Source organism: Babylonia areolata, chromosome 15 (genome assembly GCF_041734735.1).
Source record: "Babylonia areolata isolate BAREFJ2019XMU chromosome 15, ASM4173473v1, whole genome shotgun sequence".
Classification (NCBI taxonomy): Eukaryota; Metazoa; Mollusca; class Gastropoda; order Neogastropoda; family Buccinidae; genus Babylonia; species Babylonia areolata.
In genome coordinates this window covers 18,933,312-18,960,811 of record NC_134890.1, presented here as the reverse complement: position 1 = coordinate 18,960,811, position 27,500 = coordinate 18,933,312, and the positions used below count along the sequence as shown (strand labels likewise).

The window sequence follows — 27,500 nt, the reverse complement described above, 5'->3', positions numbered from 1 at the left end:
ACGCAGTTGTGTCGTCAGAAAGACTTTCTTATCAGCAGCACCACTCATTATCATAAAAAAAAGTTATAGTCTGTTTCAGTTTCCAGGAAGCAGCATAGCGTGAGACTCATCTGTATAAGCTACACTACACCATATCTGCTGTGAAAATGGGGGCAGATACGTGACCAACACACGACCCAATGTGTTAATCAGGCCATAGCCTACTAAATGCTGAAAAAAAAAAAAGTCAGAAGACCAACAGAATTGATACCAACAGCATATAACTGCATCCTTCATTATCATTATACAAACAGACAGACATTTTACTTATCATCATTAAATTGACACACAAACAGAATTCTTATCAGCAGCAATAACAGGATCACTCATTATCATTATTGAACACACAGATTGACGGGCGCAATAGGCGAGTGGTTAAAGCGTTGGACTGCCAATCTGAGGGTCCCGGGTTCGAATCACGGTGACGGCGCCTGGTGGGTAAAGGGTGGAGATTTTTACGATCTCCCAGGTCAACATATGTGCAGACCTGCTAGTGCCTGAACCCCCTTCATGTGTATATGCAAGCAGAAGATCAAATACACATGTTAAAGATCATGTAATCCATGTCAGCGTTCGGTGGGTTATGGAAACAAGAACATACCCAGCATGCACACCCCCGAAAACGGAGTATGGCTGCCTACATGGCGGGGTAAAAACGGTCATACACGTAAAAGCCCACTCGTGTGCATACGAGTGAACGCAGAAGAAGAAGAAGAACACACAGATTTTTTTTTTCACCAATTATCACGAAACAGACATGGAGACAGAACTCTTACCAGCGGCAATGACTGGGTCCTTCATAATGGCCATGGAGATTGGACACATGAACTCATCATGGTTGCTCACAGTGTCTGCAGCACCAAACAAAAAAAACCCACAACCATTACCACACCACGGTCCATTCATGATGGACAAATCTTTACTGATTATTACTGATTCTTATATAGCAAGTATCTTCGATCACAGACTGAATTGTAAGCGTTTTACAAACACCCACACAGTCCATTCATGATGGACAAATCTTTACTGATTATCACTGATACTTAAAAAGCAACTATCTTCGATCAGAGACCAAATTCTAAGCATTTTAGAAACACACAGTCGTCTTGCACAACAGACTGAATACCTGGACATCCTTTGTTGAAAAAGGATACCACAAACATCTCTCCCTTGTGCAAAAAGAATTCTACAAAACATAATGCTATTCTTTATGCAAAAAAAAAAAATTCTATAAATATCTCCTTTTTTTTTTTTTTTGATGCCCTGTCATCTGCAACGTTTCGGTGGCATTACTCCCACGCCGCTCATTCTGAGTCACCCATACACAGCCACACCCGGGTTCGTCCATAACATTCTCAGCATTAGCAGTCCACAGGGAACCATTGATGTTAGGTCCCCATGAGGCTACACACCAGAGGAGACCGTGCACTGCTGCGGAGTCACTTCGGTGGTGTTCAGTGGTGCCTGTTCTGATTTAACTTACTTAGGACACCACCTACTACGCCCCCTACTGACGACAATAATGGCTTAGTCGCGGAGCCAGACTGAGTGAGCATCCCTCCCAGCATGGAGACCGCCACCACATCCCTCCAACGGCAGTCCTCCATGAATCCGCCGACACTGAAGACCTTGACAAGACTCACCCCAAGCACATATGTGGAGGGGTATCAAAACTGAGGTCACCATGACAGCAGGGTTTGAAAGGCCACAGACTTTGGGACATTTTTTGTTTACATTGGTAATGATGAAGGAGGAGGAGGAGGAGGACGATGATGATGATGATGATGTTGCTATGGAGGTCCATTTTAGTTTGGGGCTACGTGATAAGGCTGTGTGCTACGTTTCCTTTCATAATGATATCCCGGCGTCAACCAGGCCTGAGAGATACACACACACACACAGTGTTAGTCAGGTAATTAGAGCTACACACCCAAAGACACATCCAAGAAGTGGATGATACTTGACTATGTGGACCCAGTCTCCCCATTTAAGCCCATAGTACACTCAACTCTGCGTAGGAGCCAGCCACGGGCCAAAAAAAACCCCTCCACTGGGATTCGAACCCATGTCCCCCCAGCCATCAGTCCATGACGCTAACCACTTCACCACGGCAGCTGGTATAAATATGTCTTCTTAGTGTAAATGGGATTTCACAAACATCTTTCCTTTGTGCAAAACTATTCCACAAACATCTGTCCTTCATGAAAAAAAAAATCAACAAATATATATCCTTTGTGCCAAAATTACTCTGATTACATCTATCCTTTGTTCCCAAACTATTCCACAAACATCTATCCTTTGTGAAAAAAAAATTCAACAAATATCTATCCTTTGTGCCAAAACTATTCTGCGTACATATATCCTTTGTGCCAAAACTATTCCACATACATCTATCTGTTGTGCAAAAAACTATTCCACAAACATATATCCTTTGTGAAAAAAAAATTCCACTAACATCTATTTTTGTTCCCAAACTATTCCACAAACATCTATCCTTTGTGCCCAATTCATTCTACAAACATCAATCCTTTGTGCACAAACTATTCCACAAACATCTATCCTTTGTGCCTAATTCATTCTACAAACATCAATCCTTTGTGCACAAACTATTCCACAAACATCTATCCTTTGTGCCTAATTCATTCTACAAACATCAATCCTTTGTGCACAAACTATTCCACAAACATCTACCCTTTGTGCCTAATTCATTCTACAAACATCAATCCTTTGTGCACAAACTATTCCACAAACATCTATCCTTTGTGCCTAATTCATTCTACAAACATCAGTCCTTTGTGCACAAACTATTCCACAAACATCTATCCTTTGTGCCTAATTCATTCTACAAACATCGATCCTTTGTGCACAAACTATTCCACAAACATCTACCCTTTGTGCCTAATTCATTCTACAAACATCGATCCTTTGTGCACAAACTATTCCACAAACATCTATCCTTTCCACAGGTCTGGCAGACTGACATACAATGACAGCACCAGAGAGAAACAGACCACAAGCTGACGTCACTGCCCACCTCTGGAATCATTTGACGAGGTTTCTGTCTTCTGGTTCGTGTTGCGCTTTTCCTGCTCATCTCGGCTGCGTAAAATCTTGTTTCTGTGTCCCAAGGCAGCTGATACACACACACAAAACAAGAAAATAAAAAGGAAATTTTCTATCTAAAATTACGTTTAAATAACATGGGTCTGACATTCCTGTCCTGTGCAAACTACTATCCGCCTATGCGGAGAAAACGAAAGTACTACGGCCGATAACCTCCCGGAAGTAGGTAACGTCCCCTTTGTCCCCCTGGCTACGCCCTCTTTTGACGGCAGCCATCTTGATACCTGTTCCTGTGCACTTCATACGGCTAAGTTTTTTTGCATTTTCTTTCTGTCTATCAATTCTTTGGCGTTTGTTTTGTGTCCAATTATGTCTTCAAACAGGTCGCACAATTATGTAGCTCGATTGGGAGATCGGGCTAAAATCAAGGCACGATCGCAATCGATTCGCGATCAGTCTGGGCCCTCTACCTCTGGCTCTCTCAAAAGAGGTACACAGGCATATGTGCATATACTGACACACACATGAAATTGTGACTGACCCACAAACGCTCATCTAGAAACAGAACTCTTTGATCAAATCAATACTACACAATTCATTAAATACAACAAACTTTTCTCCTTCGGACTACCACCACAGCTTTTCTGACTTGCAAGCATCCACACTGATGCTGGCTCATTCATTCATTTGGCTTATACCCAAGCCAACAAGACTGAAGAATGTTCTTTCATAAGATGCACCAGCCCAAGACACTTTAAAGCAAAACGAATAAAGAAGAGAAAACATGGGCGATGAAAGCACAGACATAATGGTATCATAGATGTAGATTACTAGCAACGGCAAAGACGACGTAGACATACTAAATAATAAACAATAAATAGTAAATAAACGAAACGGTCATTCACATTAAAATGTTATATGTCTTGTGTCAGTGTGTGTGTGTGTGTGTGTGTGTGACTGAAACCTGACTGAGTGACACAGGAAACAAATCATGAGCGCCAAATGGCAGCCGTCAGTCGCCTCTACCCAGGTAGGCAGCCGGTTGTGCAAATGACTGTTTGTAAAGTGCTTGCTGTCTGGTTTCTGACCAAAGATAGGTGCTATGTATGTATCAATATCATCATCATCATCATCATCATCACAATGGAATAAAAGATGTTGCATAATGGCAATAATGATGACAACATAAACACATTGGTATCAAAGACATAACATAGTAGCCATCTTTTTTTTTTAAAAATAATATTCAAAAACATGATTTCATATAGAAAAGTATACTGCTATAATGAACTCTGATTATAACAAATTTATCAATAGTCAGTTTGTATCAACCACACACCTAAAAAAAGACAAAAACAAACAAAGAGAGGAAAGCATGTTCAAAATTAATCACCAACCACCATATCCCCACTTACCAGCACCCAAGATGGCATTCAGATCTGAATCCTTCAACATCAACAAACAAATACATCAAATCAAAAAAAAAAAAAAAAAAAAAAAAATTAAAAGCACACATATCCACACACAAAAAAAAACATACTTAAAAGAATAAAAAAGATATCAAGACAAAAATTACTACCTACATAGCTTCCCAAAAGTAACAGAAAAACAAGACCGAAACAATCACCTATCAAGACTCTGATTACCTCGCATCTTTTAAATCTCGTCTCAAAACTCACCTTTTCCCTCAGCAATAAGTTCAATTGTGGCAGGTCCACTTCCTTTGCGTTAGCTGTGCTTGACTATGTGTGAATATATATGTATGTGTACATAACTACATGCATGTATATGAATGTGTATTATGTGTGCGTGTGTTTATGTAAGTTTGTGCCTGCCTATGTGTGCGTATGTGTTAAGGTAGCTGTTACTTACACATGTATGTTAAAATGTATGTATGTAGTGTGTGTGTGTGTGTGTGTGTGTGTGTGTGTGTGTGTGTGTGTGTGGTCACATTTTGGTGTGTGTATGTAACATAGATATAATGTTTTATGTTAACAAAAGCGTTTTTGTAAAGCACCTAGAGCAGATTTCTGGATAGTGTGCTATATAAATATCCATTATTAAGATGGTCCCCACTCACCGACACCCAGGGTAGCACTCAGATCCGAATCGTTCAGCGCCAACAGCTCCACACCGTCAATGGCGTTCTGTCTGAAGCTGTCCTGGTATTTACTGAGGCCCAGAACTCCCAACCACTGAACCACGTCCTCCACTGTCCACTGTGGCGAAGGCCGGGAATTCATTTTGGAAGGTGGGGCTGTCTTCAGTGTGGCAGCTGGTTTTGCACCTGTGGTTGAGTTTGATTTTTTCCTTAAATGGTATATAAATACTGTTGTGGTTATGTTGTTGTTGTTTTTTAATCACTAAAAAGTGTTTGAACAAGGAACACACATAAAAAAAAAACAAGTAAGAAAATAAAAGAATATCCTAATTTTCAGTCTACAGACCTTTCTCAAGGATGAATGACACAATGTGAAAAATATCATTTGTATTTGTATTTCTTTTTATCACATCAGATTTCTCTGTGTGAAATTCGGGCTGCTCTCCCCAGGGAGAGCGCGTTGCTACACTACAGCGCCACCCTTTTTTTTTTTGTATTTTTTCCTGCGTGTAGTTTTATTTGTTTTTCCTATCATGTGAAGCATGACTTGATTTTTATGTGACATATAATACTCTCACTCTCTCAGTGCTTCCAAGAGCATGATTGTTTGTATGTCTGTTTGTCTGCTGCACACATACAGCCCAAGCTGCACACACACATGTCAGTGCAGAAAAGATGATGAGGCACCACCACACCATGTTTCTGCCCAACACATTCAGTCCATCAGTATAGTTGGTCTGTAGACCTTCTTCTTCTTCTTCTGCGTTCACTCGTATGCACATGAGTGGGCTTTTATGTGTATGACCGTTTTTACCCCGCCATGTAGGCAGCCATACTCTGTTTTCGGGGGTGTGCATGCTGGGTATGTTCTTGTTTCCATAACCCATTGAACTCTGACATGGATTACAGGATCTTTAACGTGCGTATTTGATCTTCTGCTTGCATATACACATGAAGGGGGTTCAGGCACTAGCAGGTCTGCACATATATTGACCTGGGAGATCGTAAAAATCTCCACCCTTTACCCACCAGGCGCCATCACCATGATTCGAACCCGGGACCCTCAGATTGGCAGTCCAACGCTTTAACCACTCGGCTATTGCGCCCGTCGGCCTGTAGACCAAATGTTAAAAAAAACAAACCCAAAGAGTCTCAAACGAGACGAGGAGTATCACAAAAATTAAAAGTTGACTCCAAAGACATTTCTAACACCACAAAAGTGACACAGCAGCAATGCAGGGTCTCCTCTGGTGAATGGCCTTCTGACAACCTAACATTGTCACCTCCCTGTGGACTATGACTGATGAACCAGGGTGTGGCTCTGTATGGGGGATTTGGAAATGAGCAATGTGGAAGCAACACCAATGAAAAAGCGCATATGTGACTGAATTGGATAAATCGAATAAAGTACTGAAGATGTATATAATGATTGTCAAGTACTTTTTTTTTTTTTACCCATTAGTCTTTTTGCAATTATCAAATATGATAAATACAAAATCAGTCCTAATGAAGATAATGAAATAATAAATTGGTTCTGGTTCTTTACTTCTTCCTAATGAACTATCTGAAAAGAGAAAGGAAAGTAAATGGGAAAAAAATGGAGGTTGGAGGCCCAACAAAAAACACAAACAAACAAAACCAATCTGATACAAATTCATAATTAAAGAGGAAATATTCCACAAACTTTTGCCAATGATCAGTTCTTATCTCATTTTTTTTAAAATAAATGATTTGTAGAACTAGAATACACGATTATAAAGACACTTAAAATTTGTCACCTGTATGTGAAGGACCAGAACCCTGGACAGAGGGAAGTCTGGAGAACTGCCAGTGCACTCTTTCTCCTTCACCTGCTGTTGGTGCCAGCTGTGTATCCCTGTCTGCTGACAACACATGCAAAATGCTGCATGTTCACCATCAATCAATCAATCAGTCAGCTAACTGAGTAACTGAACTACCCATGAATCAACACACACACACACACACACACACACACACACACACACACACACACACACACACACACAGACACACACACACACACAAATACAAGACAGTAAGATTGCCCAGTCTAGAAAAGGACTGCAAATACTCAAAGCTTTCTTGTTAACAAAAAAACCCCACAAAACCCCCACACATATATAAGCACCCAATGGCAGCTGTCAGTGCATATCTATGTCTTTATATCTATATAATTCTATATCAATATATTATATATCAATATCTGTCTATCTATATCCATATACATATATACATCTCTCTCTCTCTCTCTCTCTCTATATATATATATATATATATATATATATACTAAATGGACCAGCAAGGTAGAAAAACAAATATTACAAACAAAAAGAAAACCTAAAAGAAAGAACAGTCAAAATAAAGAAGTGTCAAAAAAAAAACAAAAAAAAAAAATCACCAGAGGCTGAAGTGTCTGCCGTGTTCTGCGAAGGCACCAGACCTCCCTGGTCACGACTCCTCAAGATCTTGTTCCTGTGGCCAAAGGCACCTGGTGGAAGAAAGGAAGAGACGCAAGCTGATATGGTTTGGACACAACACTTGACACACCAGTCTGTCCAAAACAATCATGCAGGGCACAATCGAGGGCGGGAGAAGAAGAGGAAGACAGCGGAAGAACTGGTATGAGAACATCAAACAATGGACCGGACTCCACACACGTGAGCTGCTGCTGGCAGAGACAGATGGAGAAGGGAGGTTGCGTCTGCGGTCCTCAGGCTTCCCCCAATGACTACTTTGTAGTTATGGGCCTGAGGTGAGGTGACGTGAGGTGAGGTGAGGTGAGGTGAGGTGAGGCGAGGTGAGGTGAGGCGAGGCGAGGCGAGGGGAGGCGAGGCGAGGCGAGGTGAGGTGTGGTGAGGTGAGATGACGTGAGGTGAGGTGAGGTGAGGTGAGGTGAGGTGAGGTGAGGAGGAAGAAAGGAAAGGAAGAATGAAAAAACAAAGTAAAAAGTAAAAACAACAACAACAACAAAAACAGAATGAAAAATAAATGAGAAAAAAAAGAACAACAACTAAAGTATATTTCTGCAAATGTATAGAGCATTTTCATTATCAAAATAGAAAAATTACACAGAACTGCTAAAAAAATTATGTGTAAGATTTTCCCTTATCAAAACAACAACAACAACACCACCACACACACACACACACACACACACAACAGACCCGATCACGCACATGCAAATACAAGAACTGCTCTCACACAGAAAAGTATGCACATACACAGGTGCATGCACAAACACACACACACACACACAAAAACAAATGATAAAGACCCCACCCAAAGCCAACCTACCACCCATCCCCCATATCACACACCCCCACTCCACCACCCATACCCCATATCACCCCACCACCACTCACCCACACCCACCCCACCACCCATACCCCATATCACCCCACCACTACTCACCCACATCCACCCCACCACCCATACCCCGTATCACTCCACCACCACTCACCCACATCCACCCCACCACCCATACCCCACATCCACCCCACCACCACTCACCCATATCACCCCACCACCACTCACCCACACCCACCCCACCACCCATACCCCATATCACCCCACCACCACTCACCCACATCCACCCCACCACCCATACCCCATATCACCCCACCACCACTTACCCACACCCACCCCACCACCCATACCCCATATCACCCAACCACCACTCACCCACACCTACCCCACCATCCATACCCCATATCACCCCCCCACTCACCCACACCCCCACCACCCATATCACCCCACCACCACTCACCCACATCCACCCCACCACCCATACCCCATATCACCCCACCACCACTTACCCACACCCACCCCACCACCCATACCCCATATCACCCAACCACCACTCACCCACACCTACCCCACCATCCATACCCCATATCACCCCCCCACTCACCCACACCCCCACCACCCATATCACCCCATTCCCACTCACCCACATCCACCTCACCACCCATCCCCCATATCACATCCCCATCCCACCCTCCATCACACTACCCCACCCCACCCCACCACCACTCACCCCAACACAGCACACTCACCTACACCCAGATGTTTCTCCAGGTCCGACCATCCCCCATATCACACCCCCACCCACCCCCACCCCACCATCCATCCCCCGTATCACATCCCACCCCGCCACCACTCACCCCCCATACCACACCCACACCACCAGTCACCCACATATCATGCCTCCATCACACCACACTCACCTCCCACATCACACCCCCACTCACCCCCACATATCACACCCCTACCACACATCACCCACCCCCACCCCCACTCACCCCTACCATACATCACCCACCCCCACTCACCCCTACCACACATCACCCACCCCTGACTCACCCACACCCAGGTGTGTCTCCAGGTCGGACACAGTCAGAGCCAGCAGCTCCTTGCCGTCAATGGCGTTAGTGCGGAAGGCCTCCTGGTACTGGACCAGCCCCAGGTTGCTTAACCACTGGGCCACGTCCTCCGCAGAGAACCCCTCCATGGGGTGACCCACATCCACCTGACCTCCCCTCCTCCTCCTGTGCCTCTGGCTCCTCGTAACCTGACAGACCGTCTGGACAGTGTGATGGAATCCGTTAGAGAGAGAGAATAACGATAATAATGATTAGTATTTATATAGCGCTAAATCTTGTGCAGAGACAAATCAAAGCGCTTTCACACCAGTCACCAGTCAGTCACACACACACATGACTGAATAACTGAAATGACTGAAAAACTGAACACAAGGAAGAGGCAGGGAAGGGAGGCTATCTTGGGAAGAGGTGGGTTTTTAGCCCAGACTTGAAAGAGCTGAGTGCGGAGACCTGACGAAGAGAAGGGGGGGGAGCTCATTCCAAACGCAAGGTCCTGAGACAGAAAGAGCGGCAGCCAACAGTGGAATATTTGAAATTGGGTATGCGTAAACGGAGAGAGAGAACGAAAGCACGACAAAAGCTCAGGCTTGTTGTGCTCAAGTTTTCCTTTTTTCTCTTTAATGAGCGCTAGTATTTTTGTCTTGTTTCTTGATATTAAAATGTCTTTAAAACCCCCAAAGCAAGCTCCTTATCTAAAAGAATGACAGACCCAACAGCCCAGTGGTTTACCTCACTCAGTACGGCCAGTCCTCTCTTCTCCTCTACACAGACCCCTCGGATGTCCAGTGGGTGTCTGAATGACCCAACCTTTAGCTTCCGTCGTCATTTATCAACATTCACCTCTTCAGTATAAGAGCCTTCCGCTTGCAATATTTTGATGATGGTAACTGGGGTGAAACGATGTTAACGTCGTCTCTTTCGCTGTTCGTATGGAGAGAGTTAAGGATTGGGCATTCAATCTGAGGGTCCAGGGTTTGAATCTCAGTCACTGGTATCTGGTGGGTAAAGGGTGGAGATTTTTCCGATCTCCCAGATGATCAAACCTGCTAGCGCCTGTACCTCCTTCATGTAAGTACGCGTGCAGAAGATCAAATATGCATGTTAAAGATCCTGTAACCCACGTCAGCGGTGGGTGCGTTTTGGAAACAAGAACATATCACATGCATCCCCCTGAAAACGGAGTATGACTGCCTACATGGCAAAGGTAAAAACGGTCATACACATAGAGGTTTACTCATGTATGAGTGTGAACATGGAAATCACAGGTCATCAATGAAAAAGAGGAAGGTTGAAAAAGAATGGTCATATATTGTGACGGGATTCGTTAGAAAGAAAGAAAGCAAGCTCCTTATTTAAAAAAAGTATGGTAAAATATTATGCAGCTGTTACGAGCTATTAAAATTAAAAAAAAAAAAAAGGATGTGGGGTGAGGGGCAGATGAATATTCTTTGTTTGCTGAAAAACTCAGATTCCTTCAACAGTTGTTCTGCTATTCAACTGTGAAAATCAAGAGCCTTGACTGCTTCTTATAAATAATGTGGTGAAAATGGCTCTTAGCACTGACAGTTTACATAATCTGTGATAAAACAAGAAGTAACTGACATCAATCAGCATAGGAGAAAAATCTGATCAGATTTTCCCCAAATCTCCTGAATGCTTGAATATTTGAAATGACACATGATTTCAATGCTCCAAAAACAGCAAACAACTTTACAATGTTAGTGATAAATTGATACGCTACTTATAACTGAAGACTGGCAGGATGATTCATTTCTTCATCTTGTTCCAGGTTTATTCATATTCACATCTCTGCAGCTTTTTCTTTTCATAAGCAGGATCAGGTTGGTAATATTAGCATTAATACAATTTGACTGTGATAAGCTTATGATAATTTAAACTGGCTTTGAAAGAACAACAGCTTAATTCAAAAATATTGGCTAAGATCTATGTACATATTCTAAACTGACAGAATTTCTCAATTACAGTGTTTCTGTGACATTCTAAAGTCGTCAATCAATAGCTTAGTAATAGGAAATTTTTAGCCCGACATCCCAATCGAACCATATAATTATGTGACCTGGTTGAAGACAAAATCTGACAAAAAACAAATACGAAAAAACTTAGCGGTATGGAGAGCACAGGAACAGAAGTCATAATGGCTGCCGGAAAAAGAGGGCGATAGCCAGCGGGACAAAGGGGAGATTACCTACTTCCGGGAGGTTATCGGCCGTAGTTTCATTTTCTCCGCATAGACGGACAGTAGTTTGCACAGGACAGGAATGTCAGACCCCTGCCGGAGTCTGCACTAGTTGGGTCACGGTTAAGTATGTGTAATCAAATCATCTGTTTTATGTATGTTGTAATCTGCCGTCTTCTCCTTCCTCCAATATATGCACATCTTGCGAGACAGTGTCCGAAAAGTTACTGCTACAAAACCATGCAGTTGACAGCTCCAGCCCAAGTTCCAATTTCAGTTCCAAGGAGGAGTGAAATCATGAAGACTGATTACATCTGTATCATTTATTTCAAAAAGACAAGAAGAAGAAGAAGCTTTAATATTTGACATAACAAATGTGTTCAATGCTAAATAAAATAGCAAACAACTTTACATAATTCACGACAAATTGGTACACTAATTATAAGTGAAGACTGGTGTGACCGTTTCAAAGCAAGCCTACTCACACATGATGCGACTGGTGTCGGTCAGTTTCCAGATCTTGACGGTACGGTCCATGGAACCTGTGGCCAGCATGCTGCCGTCCATGGAGAAGGCACAGCACGTCACAAACCTGAGAGTCGATGAAGCCTTTGTTGAGAGTGTGTTTAACCAATGATGATATTTCACAGTATACTTATCTATCTATCTATCAATCTATCTGTCTATACATATATACAAAAAAGAAAAAAAAAGTTCACATACAAAATTACCTTTGTTGAGTGTGTGTTTAACTTATGATGACATTTCACAGTATATCTATACATATATACTAAAAAAAAAAGGGGGGGGAAAACCCATACAAAATTATCATAACACGCCACAAACTTGGAGTCAATGAAGCCTTTGTTGAGTGTGTGTTCAACTTATGAGGATATTTAACAGTATATATACCATCTATCTATCTGTCTATCTACCTACCTACCTATCTACCTACCTATCTCTCTCTATCTACCTACCTACATACATACCTACCTATCTATCTATACAAAAAAGAAAAAAAAACACATACATACAAAATTATCATAGTATATCTACCTATCTATCTATCTATGCAAAATAGAAAAAAAACCATATGCATACAAAATTATCATAGTATATCTACCTATCTATCTATCTGTCTACCTACCTATGTATCTATCTATCTATCTATATCTATCTACCTACCTGTCTATCTATCTATCTATCTACCTACCTGCTTACCTATCTACCTACCCACCTACCTACCTGCCTACCTACCTATCTATATCTATCTATCTATACAAGAAAGAAAAAAACCATACAAAATGACCTTACTGTCTTGGGGCCCCAGGCACCCCTCCCTGTAGATTCCACTGAAGTAAGCACCGCAAACGGTTATAAAGAAAAAAAAATGCAAATAAAGAACAGAAAGAAATAAAAACAACTGCGTTCTATTCGTCTTTAAAAACTGACGTATTCGGGTCTCCAGTTTGGCCAGACTGGTTACTGAAGCGGTACCTGGGAATTTACCCAACTGGCATGGCCCAAGCCTTCTACAACACTACATACCAGAAGAAAAAAAAAACGTATTACATTTTTGTCACAACAGATTTCTCTGTGTGAAATTCAAGCTGCTCTCCCCGATGACAACACACTGCCATAATGGAGCACCACTTTGTGTGTGTGTGTGTGTGTGTGTTTGTTCTACTTTCTGACCTCAAGTGCATTTACTTTGCTATCAAAAGGAAATTTTCTTCCTAAAATTACGTTTAAGTAAAATACTTACTGTGACCCACTAGTGCAGACTCCGGCAGGGGTCTGATTCCTGTCCTGTGCAAACTACTACCCACCCGATAACCTCCCGAAGTATGTTACCTGCCCTTTGCTTTCCTCACTAGCGCCCTCTTTTTCCGGCTATCAAATTGGATTTTTGTGCAGCATTTTGCCAGGGACAACTCTCCCGTTGCCGTGGGCTCTATTACCTGCGCTAAGTGTGTGCTACACACGGGACATTAGTTTATCCTCTGATGCAAATGACTGGAGTCCAGACCACCACTCAAGGTCCAGTGGAGGGGGAGAAATCCCACACACTTGTATATATTCTCACTGCCCAGGTGGAACACGAGGTCACCACTCTACAATATCAAGTAACCACAGAGTACACTTGCCGCCTCAAGAGTGTTTCAATCATCAACCTGTTCTTTTCTCGCTTTGGGAATCTTTTTTTTTCTTTTTTCTCTCCAATGTCTGAAAGGTTACAGCGACAAAACCATGCAGTTGACAGCTCCAACCCCATTTCAGTTCCAAGAAGGAGTGAAATCATGTAGACTGTTTACATCTGTTTAATATAAAAAAAATGAAAGAAAGAAATTAAAGAAAACCAAACACAAACAACAACAAACAAAAGCACCATAAAAAGCTAAATTACACACAGACTCAACACACTGTTCTGGCCTTGAAAGCCCTACGAATTGCTGTAGAAGAATTCCAACACCCTCCTCCACCCCACCCGCCCACCCTTCCCCCAACAAAAAAAACCCCAACAACAATTCTTGAAGCATGTTTTGCAGCAATTACTTTCTTTTCATTTTTACAATTGTTCAGGTTTTTTTTCTTGTGTCTGGTAAAGTCTGGAACTGTAGTTCTTTGTTCACTGAAGGTTTATCTGACACAGGTGGATCAAGATACAGGTATGGGAGGAATTCGTGTGACTGATGGACACAATACAGGTGTGGACCTCACCTGTTGTGACAGGCTTCGATGGAGAACAAGGCAACTCCCTTCAGCTGTCAGAAAAATAGAAAATAAGTCAATCAACTGATGTTTGTACATAATTTTAAATTACACACACACACACACACACACACACACACACACACATATATATATACACACACACATAAGCGCATATCTGCTCACACATAAATGCAGAAATATCACACACACGCACATACATGCACAAACAAGCATATACAACTGTGCGTGTACACACACACAAACACACACTTACACACATACACCCTCACACACAAACTCACACACACACAATCACAGACACACATACGCGCGCACACACACACACACACAAAGTCTGACACATACATGAAGAAAAGATTAGAATAAGAAAACCACTAATGAGAAATTAACCTATAAAAAAAAAAAAAAAAAATCATAATCATAATTTTTGTCTTCTGACACAAACATGAGGGAAAGATTAGAATAAGAAAACCACTTATGAAATTAAGCTAGTAAAAAAAACAACAACATAATTTTCGTCTTCTGCCCCTGTTTGAACAAAAATGAGTACAATCTTGGTGAAAAATGGATACAAAAATCATTTTTCAGATATCTGATCTTAAATCAATCAACAGCTTTTAATACATGTTCATGTTATATATATATATATCTCAGATTTGTCAGACAAACATGGATAGAGACCCAGAAACCAAACCCAACCCAGAAGTACATGATTCTAATCAAATACACATTCAATGAGAATGAATTGATGCTTCTTTTATAAACATAAAAAAATACATAGAATGCTTGATTAGCCATTGTACAGATCAGCAAGACTAAAAAAGTCTGGTGTATTTGTGTGCGTTTTGCTCCTTCCCCACCCCATCCTACAGCCTGTCACCTATTTTTTAATTTTTTTGCATTGTTTTGCATTACTTCATTGTCACAACAGAGTTCTCTATGTGAAATTTGGGTTGCTCCTCCAGGCGAAAGTGTTTCACCACGGTACAGTGCCACCCTTTTATTTTTCCTTTTTTTTTTTTTTTTTCCAGTCTGCAAGTTTATTTGTTTACTGTCTAATTAGACTAGATTTTTCCACAGACTTTTGCCTTTTGTTGCGGTGGGTTTAATGCTGCACATGGAAAGGAAATTTTCTATCTAAAATTACGTTTAAATAACATACTTACCGTGACCCAACTAGTGCAGACTCTGGCAGGGGTCTGACATTCCTGTCCTGTGCAAACTACTATCCGCCTATGTGGAGAAAACGAAACTACAGCCGATAACCTCCCGGAAGTAGGTAACCTCCCCTTTGTCCCGTTGGCTAGCGCCCTCTTTTTCCGGCAGCCATCATGACTCCTTGGTTTACTGTCTCATCTGAATGACTGGCGTCCAGACCACCACTCAAGGTCCAGTGGAGGGAAAGAAAATTCTCGTGAGTGAGGGATTTGTTCCTGTGCGGTGTTAGGCGTGTCCAATGATAGTAATATATACCTACCCCCCCACCCCCTCCACACACACACACAAAAAAAGAAAACACATATGCAAAAAGGGACAAGTAGTTATGAATATATTCATTTCTAACATATAAATTTATTTCTAATATACTTACTGGATCCCATAAACGCAGGCTTTTATCAAATGACCTGAAAAAAAGCAACAAAAAGTATTTTGAAATAATAACAGAATATGAATAACTGGCACTGTAAACTGTTCTTTGCTTATGATCTTGTATGTATGATGTCTGCAAATCTGGACTGGCTGTGAAAGCATGTAGCAGATGTGATTTAAAACTTTGTATTTGTGGCAAAGTGCTGATGCCTATCAGTTAAGAACTACTCATAACTTTCTGCTGCAATCAGTCAACAGAACAAAGAAAGTACCCCACTTTTCCTTGTGTGCAACAATTTGATTTACAAGGCAAAGACCTCAGAGCTGATGATACTAAAAAAAGACAAGCCACGTTTTCTTTCCCTCGGAATAAACTTTATGACAGATCAATGATCTGACCATCATATGTCGGACAACATGTATTTCTAGTACTGATTTGGGGTGTTTTTTTAGCACCATTTTCTTATAATCCACACAAAGTAGTCATATCCATATGAAGTAAAAGGGGATAACTATCAAAGCTAAAAGGGACGGGCGCAATAGCCGAATGTTTAAAGCGTTGGACTTTCAATCTGAGGGTCCCGGGTTCGAATCACGGTGACGGCGCCTGGTGGGTAAAGGGTGGAGATTTTTACGATCTCCCAGGTCAACATATGTGCAGACCTGCCAGTGCCTGAACCCCCTTCGTGTGTATACGCAAGCAGAAGATCAAATACGCACGTTAAAGATCCTGTAATCCATGTCAGCGTTCGGTGGGTTATGGAAACAAGAACACACCCAGCATGCACACCCCTGAAAGCGGAGTATGGCTGCCTACATGGCGGGTTAAAAACGGTCATACACGTAAAAGCCCACTCGCGTATATATGAGTGAACGTGGGAGTTGCAGCCCACGAACGCAGAAAAAGAAGAAAAAAAAAAAAGCTAAAAGGGTAACTGGAATTATGTATCATACTTTCTTTAAAGAAAATAACAAGAGCTGCTGACTTATCATACAAATACATTTATTTTCAATTCCTCCAATAACATGGAACATCATTCAACTAAAACCTAAGTCAACTAACATTCCAAAATCCCAAACTGACTTACAAATAATTATCATAAACACACACACACACACACACATCTTATTTCAATCTAAGTGCACCTGCCAAACAGATACTTCTTGATTCAGAAATGCCATGCTCACCCTGAGGCAAGAATTTCCCCTGACGGAGAGAAGGCACATGACATCACAATGTCAGAGTGACCTGGCAACTCAGCATGGCATTTCAACAGTACATCTGAAACATAACACATATAACAATGTCATACTCAAAGTGAACACGTCACAACATGACAATAGCAAAAACTATAATTCCAAATGTTAAGCATTCCATTAACAGCTCAACAGAACAGGGCTGAAGATTAGTTTAAGACTTCTTCTACTTCTTCGATTGCGGGCTGCAACTCCAACGTTCACTCGAATACATGTTCACGAGCGGGCTTTTACATATGTATGACTGTTTTTACCCTGCCATGTAGACAGCCATACTCCATTTTCCAGGGTTGTTTGAAGCCCCGCCCCCCCCAATAGAGTTTGAAGCGAATAAGTCCACAGTGTTGTGTTGAAATAAACTGAATTGTGTGACTGATGGTGTCAAGTCTAAAATATTTGGGTCTGGGGAGTGTTTTTCACACAAAAACTTGGTGGCAAAAGAATTAAACTCTTTCCCTCGCAGGGAGCCGGGAGGGAGGTCAGGGGGGTGGGGGTAAGGAGGGTGTGTGTGTGGGGGGTGGGTTGTGGGGGGGGGGGGTACAGGTGAAATCTGTACCTGCGGAGCCCAGCTGAGCAGCGAAGGTCCACAGCTTGATGAGGTGATCCTTGCCCCCTGTAGCCAGCAGCAACTGGGCCACCACACTGTCTGCTTTACCTGCACACACACACACACACACACACATGCACACACACACACACACATGCACACATACACACACACACACATGTACACACAGACAGAGTCATGAACACATGTGCACACGCAGACACAAACACAGATGCACACAAACACATGAACAACCATGCATGCATGCACACACAAACAGGCCACACAGACAAGTATACACACACACACACACACACACCCAAACAAGCGTGCACATGCATACATACCCACAACCACAAATAACTTTTTATGCATTCATTCACAAGTTCATGTACCTATTGTAATAAACTCTTCACATACCGCACATATATTAATTATATATACATACATACATATATATATATCATAATATACATAACCACAGATATGTTTATATTATATGCATTCATTCACAAGTCCAAGAAAATATTATAGTGACATACTTTTCAGTTCTGCCCGTTCTTCCAAAAGACACAGACACAAACACAAATACTTACATACACAAATACCTTCACACACTATCTGATTAGCACACAGAAGTAATATGTTCTTGTACGTGATCATCCACAAGCCAATGAACACATTATGTATAATATTCTCTTCAGTTCTGGATGTTTTATCTACAGAAACACACACACACACACACACACACACACACACACACATGCATGCGCATGAACAAGCACGCACACTCCTACACACGCTATCTGATCAACATATACAGAAAACAGAGAAACATGTTTTTGTGTACATGCATAAACTCACAAGTTCATGCACACACTGACACAGTGAAAACTCTTCAGTTTTCACACCAGCACAAAAGCAACCAACCATCTTCTGCACCGTCTGTTTTAGAGCACTGTACTTCTGGAATACTGTTTTTCCCATCACCACTTTTATATCCTCTTAATTTTTGAGCACCTAGTTGTACATTTATCACTTCTGAAGTAAAATTCCCAACCTACTTTTTACAAACTTTTATAGTATACAGACATATATGACCTATTAGTATGAAGAGCCAAAACAGCATAATGAAAATTAAAATGTTTCACCAGAGTGGATAAGTATTTTGCACAGGATAGGAATCAGAATCCTACCAGTCTGCACCAGTACGTCATGGTATAGTATGTGTAGTTGAAACTTTTTTTTCTCCAAATTACCTAAGGGGGAAAACTTTTTTTTTTCCAAATTACCTAAGGGGGAAAACTTTTTTTTTTTTTCCAAATTACCTAAGGGGGAAAACTTTTTTTTTTCCAAATTACCTAAGGGGGAAAACTTTTTTTTTCTTTCCCAAATTACCTAAGGGGGAAAATAGACTGCGAAGAACATTCCCTATATTTAAGAAAAAAAAAAAAAAAAAGCTGTGAGTGATTCCTTCTGACACTAACAACAGTTCAAAATCCAGAATCCCATCGTGTCTCAGACTCACAGGCAGAGCCAAAGGTGGGCGAGAACTCGCAGCACGTGACGCCCAAGTCGTGGGCGTCAACCTTCAGGGACAGGTAGCGCCCGTGACCAAACTCGGCGTCCCACACATGAAGGTCACCGTTCGGGCTTCCCGACACCAAAAAGTGACCATCAGGACTGTAGGCTAACGCCACCACTGAGTCTTCCAGACCCGTGAAGGATCTGCAACGGAATGTTCATCATGAAAGATGAATGTGACAGGGTGACTGGGGATCATGCCTGAGTCTGTCAGGTAATAATTATCATAAATAAATCACATCGTAGACTCTAGATAGACTGACAAACTGTCAATCATTACAATTAGAACAATCTTTTAAACACACAAATACTCTCTTTGAAGGCTCACAGATATATGTCTTCTTCATATAAAAATATGTCTTTAAAAAATAAATCATAGTATCACTGCTGTCTTTTCTGTACAATAATTTGCCCAATGGCTATAAAAAAAATGCACTCAAGTTTTAAAAAATAACAGTTAACTGTATAGTGTATAGCCACACCAAACAAAGATATATAGAAAATATATAGATAAATAAAGATAGATAAACAGACAGATAAATAAACAGACAGACAAACAGACACTGACAGAGACAGATAATAGACAGACTGAATCTTGACTTTCAACAAAATTTTCAATCAAGTTAAATCTTTCTTTTTTTTTTTATGTCAGAACAAAAAAATGGTCACAAGCTGTTCCATTGATCAGGAGGAAAAGAAGACCAAATAAAAATACACACAAACACATCACACACACATATCTCAATTTATAGATCTATCTGTCTATCTACTGAGAGATCAAGGCCCTGAGGCTGATGTCTTTATTTTCCATGAGGATGGGGTAGCATCAAATATCATTCTTGGTTTAACCTTTGACAGATCTGATTTGCACTGGGGTACGGGGTTATTGGTCAAAGCACTTGTTTTAAAAATCTCTCATTAATGCCGTTGTTAGCCAAAGTGGACATTAGCATGCACAGGCTTGTGGTGTGGTGTTAATGTCCAGTCTTTAATCTTGGGATTTTCTATCATTATCAAGAAAGATCAATTGATTAGATTGATAGATCTACATGATTATATAATCACCTGTAAGGTACCCTGTGGGAGACTTACAACTACAGTACAAAAGTGACTGGAAAGTAGAATTTCATATATTGACAAAATACAAAATTAAGGTTAACCCCCCCGCCCCCAAAACAACAACAACAACAACAAAAAAAAACCAGAAAAAAACAAAGACTGGGAAAACGAAAACATAATAAGGTTAAGCAGACAAATTAGACGACAGACCTGGGTAGAGTTTTTTATTTTTTATTTTATTTTTTTTAGCAAGCAAATAATCCAGAAACCAAACTAAACAAAAAAAACAAAAAAAACCAAAAAAAAACAGATGTCTTCTACAAGTTCAAAAGCACACTACCTGATAAGTTGTCTGGTAGCGATGTCCCACACACATATGGTATCATCGTCGCTCCCAGAAGCGATGCGACTAGAATCTGGCGAGAACTTGCACACACGAATGCCACATTTACTGGGATGCTCAAACTGGGCCTTGATCTCCCCTGACCACACGTCCCACAGTATCAATTTCCCATCAGTGGAGCAGGTGGCTAGAACTGACCCCAGTGGGGAAAATGTACAGTGATGAATGATGTAGGAATGTGCCAAAAACGGGGATTTGGGGAATTCGGTGAAGTCCTTGGTGTCCCAAAGCCGGATGGTTTTGTCACCTGACACTGACGCCAAGGTTGTGCTGCCAAAGGCCACAGCAGTGACATCTCCCTTGTGGGTGGATATCACATGGATCTGGCTTGCTACCATGTCTGCCATGGGATTCTGGTCTGCACAACCTGGTGACAGAAACAGCAATGATCGCCCAGTTTTATTATTTCAAATTTATCATGCAAGCTTTATCATCATTTGACTTTTGGTTGTTGGTTTTTGTTTTGTTTTTTTAGTTTACACATGCTATGTTAGTATAATACACACACAAACACACACACATACACATTCATATAGTATACATATTATACATATATATCTAACCACAGAGTGCACAGCTAAGCACAGAATACTGTTGCTTCTATGATTACTACTTAAAGTAGTTCAGCAACATTGTTTTTCTTCACTTCTTGCCATCTTGTTGATCTAATGCACTGTAGACTTTCTCAATGTGTGCAAACATATTTTCTAAAACAAACTTTTTATATTCACTCCTTTACAAATTACAGACAATCATTTATATATTCTAGTAACTGAAACACACACACACACACACATGCGCATGTGTGCGAACACACACTTGAACACACACACACATAGATCTATATCAGTATATGTGTGCGTTTAGTATGTGTGTGTGTGTGTGTGTGTGCATGTGTGTGTGTGTGTGTGTGCATGTGTGTGTGAGTGTGTGTGTGTGTGTGTGTGTGTGTGTGTGTGTGTGTGTGTGTGTGTGTGTGTGTGTGTGTGTGTGTGTGTGTGTGTGTCATATCATGTAACTAAATATTTGAGTCTGGACCTGAAAAAAATGTAAGAATGCAGTCAGTAATACATTAAGTTCTACATAAGAATGATAACATATGATCTTTTTTCAATACATAAAAGATTAAGATCCTACAAATTTCAAACAAATCTTTGTGCCAGTACAACACTACTGAACTCACTGGCTTTATTAATAAAATGGGCAAAAGAAGCATTTTCTTTTTTAACTGCGGAATCGTTGATATTATACCGGACGTAATGAAAGTCCTTTGTAATATGTCATCTCTTTAAAAAGTCTAATACTTAAATTCTGATTCCAGTACAACACACACACACACACGTGCGCGCGCGCACACACACACAATCACACACGCGCGCACAGATTGAACATTCGCTGTTTCTAACCGATACTGAAACTAACAATAATAAACTTTTATCCAGTTTCTTCCTGTCCCCAAACTGTATTTTTATTACAGAAAACTTGGTAATCTGTCACCGAACCACACCCTTTTGCTACAAATTCCATGTTATTACTTCGGAAACAAAACAATCGACTGATCAATGTAATCTCACTTGAAAAGCGTGTGACAGTTTGATGTTTGTTCCAACGACACCTGTTGGTCGACGAGAATCGATTTCCTCAGAAGAAGAATCTGTAAATGACCTACACGAATATATGAAAATCTGTCGCGATCAACGTAATTGAGCAACAGTCGCAATTGTGACAGAGTTTGTTTACATGATGCGAATGTCACCAACAATCGGTGGCCATTTTAACAATTGCGAAAGATCATGTGACTTCCCGTCACAAGCCTGCGCAATCGGCTCAGAACCGAAGCACAATACCGAACATTTTAACACTCCTCACAGAAATCAGTGCACCCAGTTGGTATCACTTATCTGATTTTGAGGCCACAGATCAGTGCTAATTGGGATTAGTATTGTGGCAGTTTGGTAAAGTCCACAGTTTCAGTTTCACAATGAGGCGTCAACGCGTTCGGACAAATCCATATACGCTACACCTCATCCGCTGGGCAGATGTCTGACCTGCAGCCTAACCCGGAGCAACGCACTGAAGGCAGGTCTTGAGTGCAGGCGTAATTTGTGTGCCAATGACAGTATGAAAGCGGGTATTTTCTACATTATTTTGCCAGAAGACACTGAACACAATTGTGGTCTGGCATGGGGTAGTATCGACACGGGGGAGTATCGACACGGGGGAGTATCGGACTGACCCCTTGTGTACTTATCTTACCGTGGGTTCGTTTTCCGGCAGTGCGCCACTTAAGTGGATCTCAGCCTTATCATCTCATCCGAATGACCAGACGTTCAACGGTTCGATATATGTCTTTAGCAGTCAGTCAAACTTAGGAGAAAGGACGAGAGCGGGAATCGAACCCAGACCCTCAAGGGCAATGCATGCATATTGGCAGACGATCGTTTTAATCATTCTGCGGCCACATTCGCAACGTTCGTAGCCTACAGACCAAAGGCGCTGATATCTCAGTCGAGGGTATTAGTATAGATCTATATCCCCAAAGACTTACTTGTGGAGTGATGGCCTAGAGGTAACGCGTCCGCCTAGGAAACGAGAGAATCTGAGCGCGCAGGTTCGAATCACGGCTCAGCCGCCGATATTTTCTCCCCCTCCACTAGACCTTGAGTGGTGGTCTGGACGCTAGTCATTCGGATGAGACGATAAACCGAGGTCCCGTGTGCAGCATGCACTTAGCGCACGTAAAAGAAACCCACGGCAACAAAAGGATTGTTCCTGGCAAAATTCTGCAGAAATATCCACTTCAATAGGAAAAGCAAATAAAACCGCACGCAGGAAAAAATACAAAAAAATGGGTGGCGCTGTAGTGTAGCGACGTGCTCTCCCTGGGGAGAGCAGCCCGAATTTCACACAGAGAAATCTGTTGTGATAAGAAGAAATACAAATACAAATATAACACGGTATCATGACGGAAGGGGAAGAGGTGAGTACAAGAAAAAGAAGGAACGGGGATGGATAAATCGGAGGTGGAGGTGGTAAGTAAGTGCGGGGCAGGGGGCCTTGATAGGGGAAGGGTGGGGTACTGCAGGGGATTGAAGTTTTGTCATGCGACAACATGTTTAGTGTGTTTTTGAACTTGAACTGGAATCAGACGTTTTAGGCCTGGAAGGCCTGTTCGTCGTTCAACTGGATACAGTATACCAGCATGCGTGGCCTAATGATAGCATACATTTTTGTGTTCGAGAGACAGCGTGGAGAAGCGCGTGCGTGTACTAATGCTGTTATTATAGTGCGTGTACCACGCGCGTGTGTTCATGGTTGTGAATAACCGGGAGAAAGAAACTGACACCAAGCACACAGCGAACGAAAAGAACAGAAGGGAGAGTAATACCACAGTTTGTTCATGCATTACTATATGGAAGAGTATTTTCCCTTAACATAGAGATGGCCGCGACACCGTCTCTCTCTCTCTCGATATATATATATATATATATGTGTGTGTGTGTGTGTGTGTGTGTGTGTGTGTGTGTGTGTGTGTGTGTGTGTGTGTGTGTGTGTGTGTGTGTGTAATCTTATCAGCTTATACTGTATTTGTTTTATGGTGTTAATGCAGTGTCCGAGGCTGTGAATCTGTTTCTTTGGATGTTTCAGTTTCAGTAGCTCAAGGAGGCGTCACTGCGTTCGGACAAATCCATATACGCTACACCACATCTGCCAAGCAGATGCCTGACCAGCAGCGTAACCCAACGCGCTTAGTCAGGCCTTCTTTGGATGGCTAAATTGCACTGAATTTTATGTGTATAAACTGCCTTTTTTTTCGTAACTAACAAACCTTTGAACATATTCCGTTTTTGTACATAAATATTATAATAAAGTATTCTTGTATATCATATGTTTTATCTTGTCATGGCCTGGCTTCGCTGACGAAGATCTAGGAAGGGCGTTGTCCACGTCTGATGCAGGCACGCTCATGGCTGACAAGGCCAATGCGGGAAAAGCAGAGTCGGCCCAGCGGTTGCAAGGGAAAGTCTGGTCTGGGTTCGCGGCTGCAGCGTCGTGGTTCTTCCTCCTTCTGCGTTTGTCCTCAAGGCTGGCCCTGCGGTTGTTTTCGAAGGAGGAGACAGCTTGGTATCTTGTACATGAGTGTATCTCTCTCACTTTCAAAATAATTATATCTTTTTGATAGTTTTATCTTTTACACACACATACCTGATTGTGAGTGGTGTTTTCATGAAACTCTGCAGTCATTTTCAGACACCACCACTTCTATGTCCTGCAGTTGACAGAGCAAGCCGAAGATAAGATGAGAAAGTAAACGTTCTTCGCATACCAAGAAAGAAAGAAGGAAAAGAAAGAAAGTAAAGAAAGAAGGCAAGAAAGACCCATAATACACATGTCTAATCACAGTTCATAGTTACAATCATATTTTCTTTCTACACTTGTCGTTTGATTTTACAACAGGATAAAAGAAAGAGAAAAAGAAAGAAAGAATGAAAGAAAGAAACAAACAAACAAATAAAGAGAGAAAAAAGAAAAAACAGACTCATGAAGACACGTTTCAAACCACAATTCATCGTTATACTCCTGTTTTCCTTCGACTCTTCTTATCCGATTTTACACCGCACACACACACACACACACACACACACACACACACACACAGAGACAGAGAATCATAAACACACATATCTAACCACAATTCATCGTTACATTCATGTTTTCTTTCGACTCCTGTGGTCTGATTTTACAGCAGAAAGGAAGAAAGAGAAAAAAGAAATTAAGAAACGAAGGAAGAAAACCAGAAAGACAGAAGAAAGATAGAAAGAAAAGAAAAGACCACATGGACACACATGTCTAACCACAATTCATCTTTACATTCATGTTTTCTTTAGACTTTTGTTGTCTGATTTTGCAGCAGGAAGAAAGAAAAACAAAGAAACGGAGAAAGAAATAAATTAAGGAAAGAAGGAAGAAAGAAAGATAGAAAAGACCACATACACACACATGTCTAACCACAATTCATCGTTACATTCATGTTTTCTTTAGACTTTTGTTGTCTGGTTTTACAGCAGGAAGAAAGAAAGACAAAGAAACGGAGAAAGAAATAAATTAAGGAAAGAAGGAAGAAAGAAAGAAAAGAAAAGACCACATGCACACACATGTCTAACCACAATTCATCGTTACATTCATGTTTTCTTTAGACTTTTGTTGTCTGGTTTTACAGCAGGAAGAAAGAAAGAAAGAAAGAAAGAAAGAAAGAAAGGGAGAAAGAAAGAAATTAACTCTCTCCATACGAACGGCAGAAGAGACGACGTTAACAGCGTTTCATCCCAATTACCATCATCAAAATATTGCAAGCGGAAGGCTCTTATACTGAAGAGGTGAATGTTGACAAAGAATACCACAATTCTGACGACGGAAACTAAAGGTTGGGTCATTCAGACACCCACTGGATATCTGAGGGGTCTGTGTAGAGGAGAAGAGAGGACTGGCCGTACTGAGTGAGTTAAGGAAAGAAGGAAGAAAGAAAAGACTCCATACACACATGTCTTATCACAATTCATCGTTGCATTCATTTTTTCGTTAGACTTTTGTCGTCTGATTTTACAGCAGAAAGAAAGAAAGGGAGAAAGAAAGAAATTAAGGAAAGAAGGAAGAAAGAAAGAAAGAAAAGACCACACACACACACACACACACACACACATGTCTAACCACAATTCATCTTTACATTCATTTTTTCGTTAGACTTTTTTCGTCTGGTTTTACAGCAGAAAGAAAGAAAGGGAGAAAGAAAGAAATTAAGGAAAGAAGGAAGAAAGAAAGAAAGAAAAGACTCCACACACACACATGTCTTATCACAATTCATCGTTACATTCATTTTTTCGTTAGACTTTTGTCGTCTGATTTTACAGCAGAAAGAAAGAAAAAGAGAAAAGAAGGCATGAAGGAAGAAAATAATGCAAGAAATAAAGAAGAAAGAAAGACCCCATGCACAAATGTACTACCACAACTCATTATCACATTCATAATTATGTTCTTTCGATTCTTGTAGTCTGATTTTACAAGAGGAAGAAACAAATAGAGAAATAAAAAAAAAATTGAAAAGACAGACTCATGACTCTAATCATAATTCATCGCGACACTCATGTTTTCCTCGTCTCTTGTCTGTTTTTATGACTCGAAGAAAGAAAGAAAGAAAGACAGAAAGAAAGAAGAAAGAAAAAGGAAGGCATGAAGGAAGGAGAGGAAGAAAGAGAAAAGAAAGACTCCCTCCTCCCCTCCCCTCCACAGGCAACGATTTGTCATCATATTCATGATTTATTTCTACACTTGTTGTGTGATTTTACAGCAGAAAGAATGAAAGACTGACAGAGAGACTGACTCATAAACATACATATCTAACCACAATTCGTAGTTACAATCATGTTTTCTTTCGACTCTTGTCTGATTTTACAGCAGATAGAAAGAAAGAACAAAAGAAGGAAAGAAAGAAAGAAAGAAAGAAAGGAAAGGATAAAAAAAAT

At 41.1% G+C, this 27,500-nt stretch overlaps 1 protein-coding gene across 1 annotated transcript in view; it reads right to left on the bottom strand.

Annotated features, from left to right (window-relative positions):
- LOC143290460 (WD repeat, SAM and U-box domain-containing protein 1-like) overlaps positions 1-22,752 on the bottom strand; it is a 28,814-nt gene extending 6,062 nt beyond the window's left edge. Inside the window, 15 exon segments of the mRNA XM_076599914.1 lie at positions 816-890; positions 3,074-3,172; positions 5,183-5,389; positions 6,982-7,083; positions 7,623-7,712; positions 9,587-9,737; positions 9,739-9,806; positions 12,289-12,395; positions 14,525-14,568; positions 16,131-16,164; positions 17,318-17,411; positions 17,943-18,041; positions 19,462-19,661; positions 20,917-21,346; positions 22,554-22,752. Coding sequence (XP_076456029.1) covers positions 816-890; positions 3,074-3,172; positions 5,183-5,389; positions 6,982-7,083; positions 7,623-7,712; positions 9,587-9,737; positions 9,739-9,806; positions 12,289-12,395; positions 14,525-14,568; positions 16,131-16,164; positions 17,318-17,411; positions 17,943-18,041; positions 19,462-19,661; positions 20,917-21,326 — 1,780 coding nt within the window. The 5' untranslated portion in view covers positions 21,327-21,346; positions 22,554-22,752.
- Between the last annotated feature and the right edge of the window lie 4,748 nt (positions 22,753-27,500).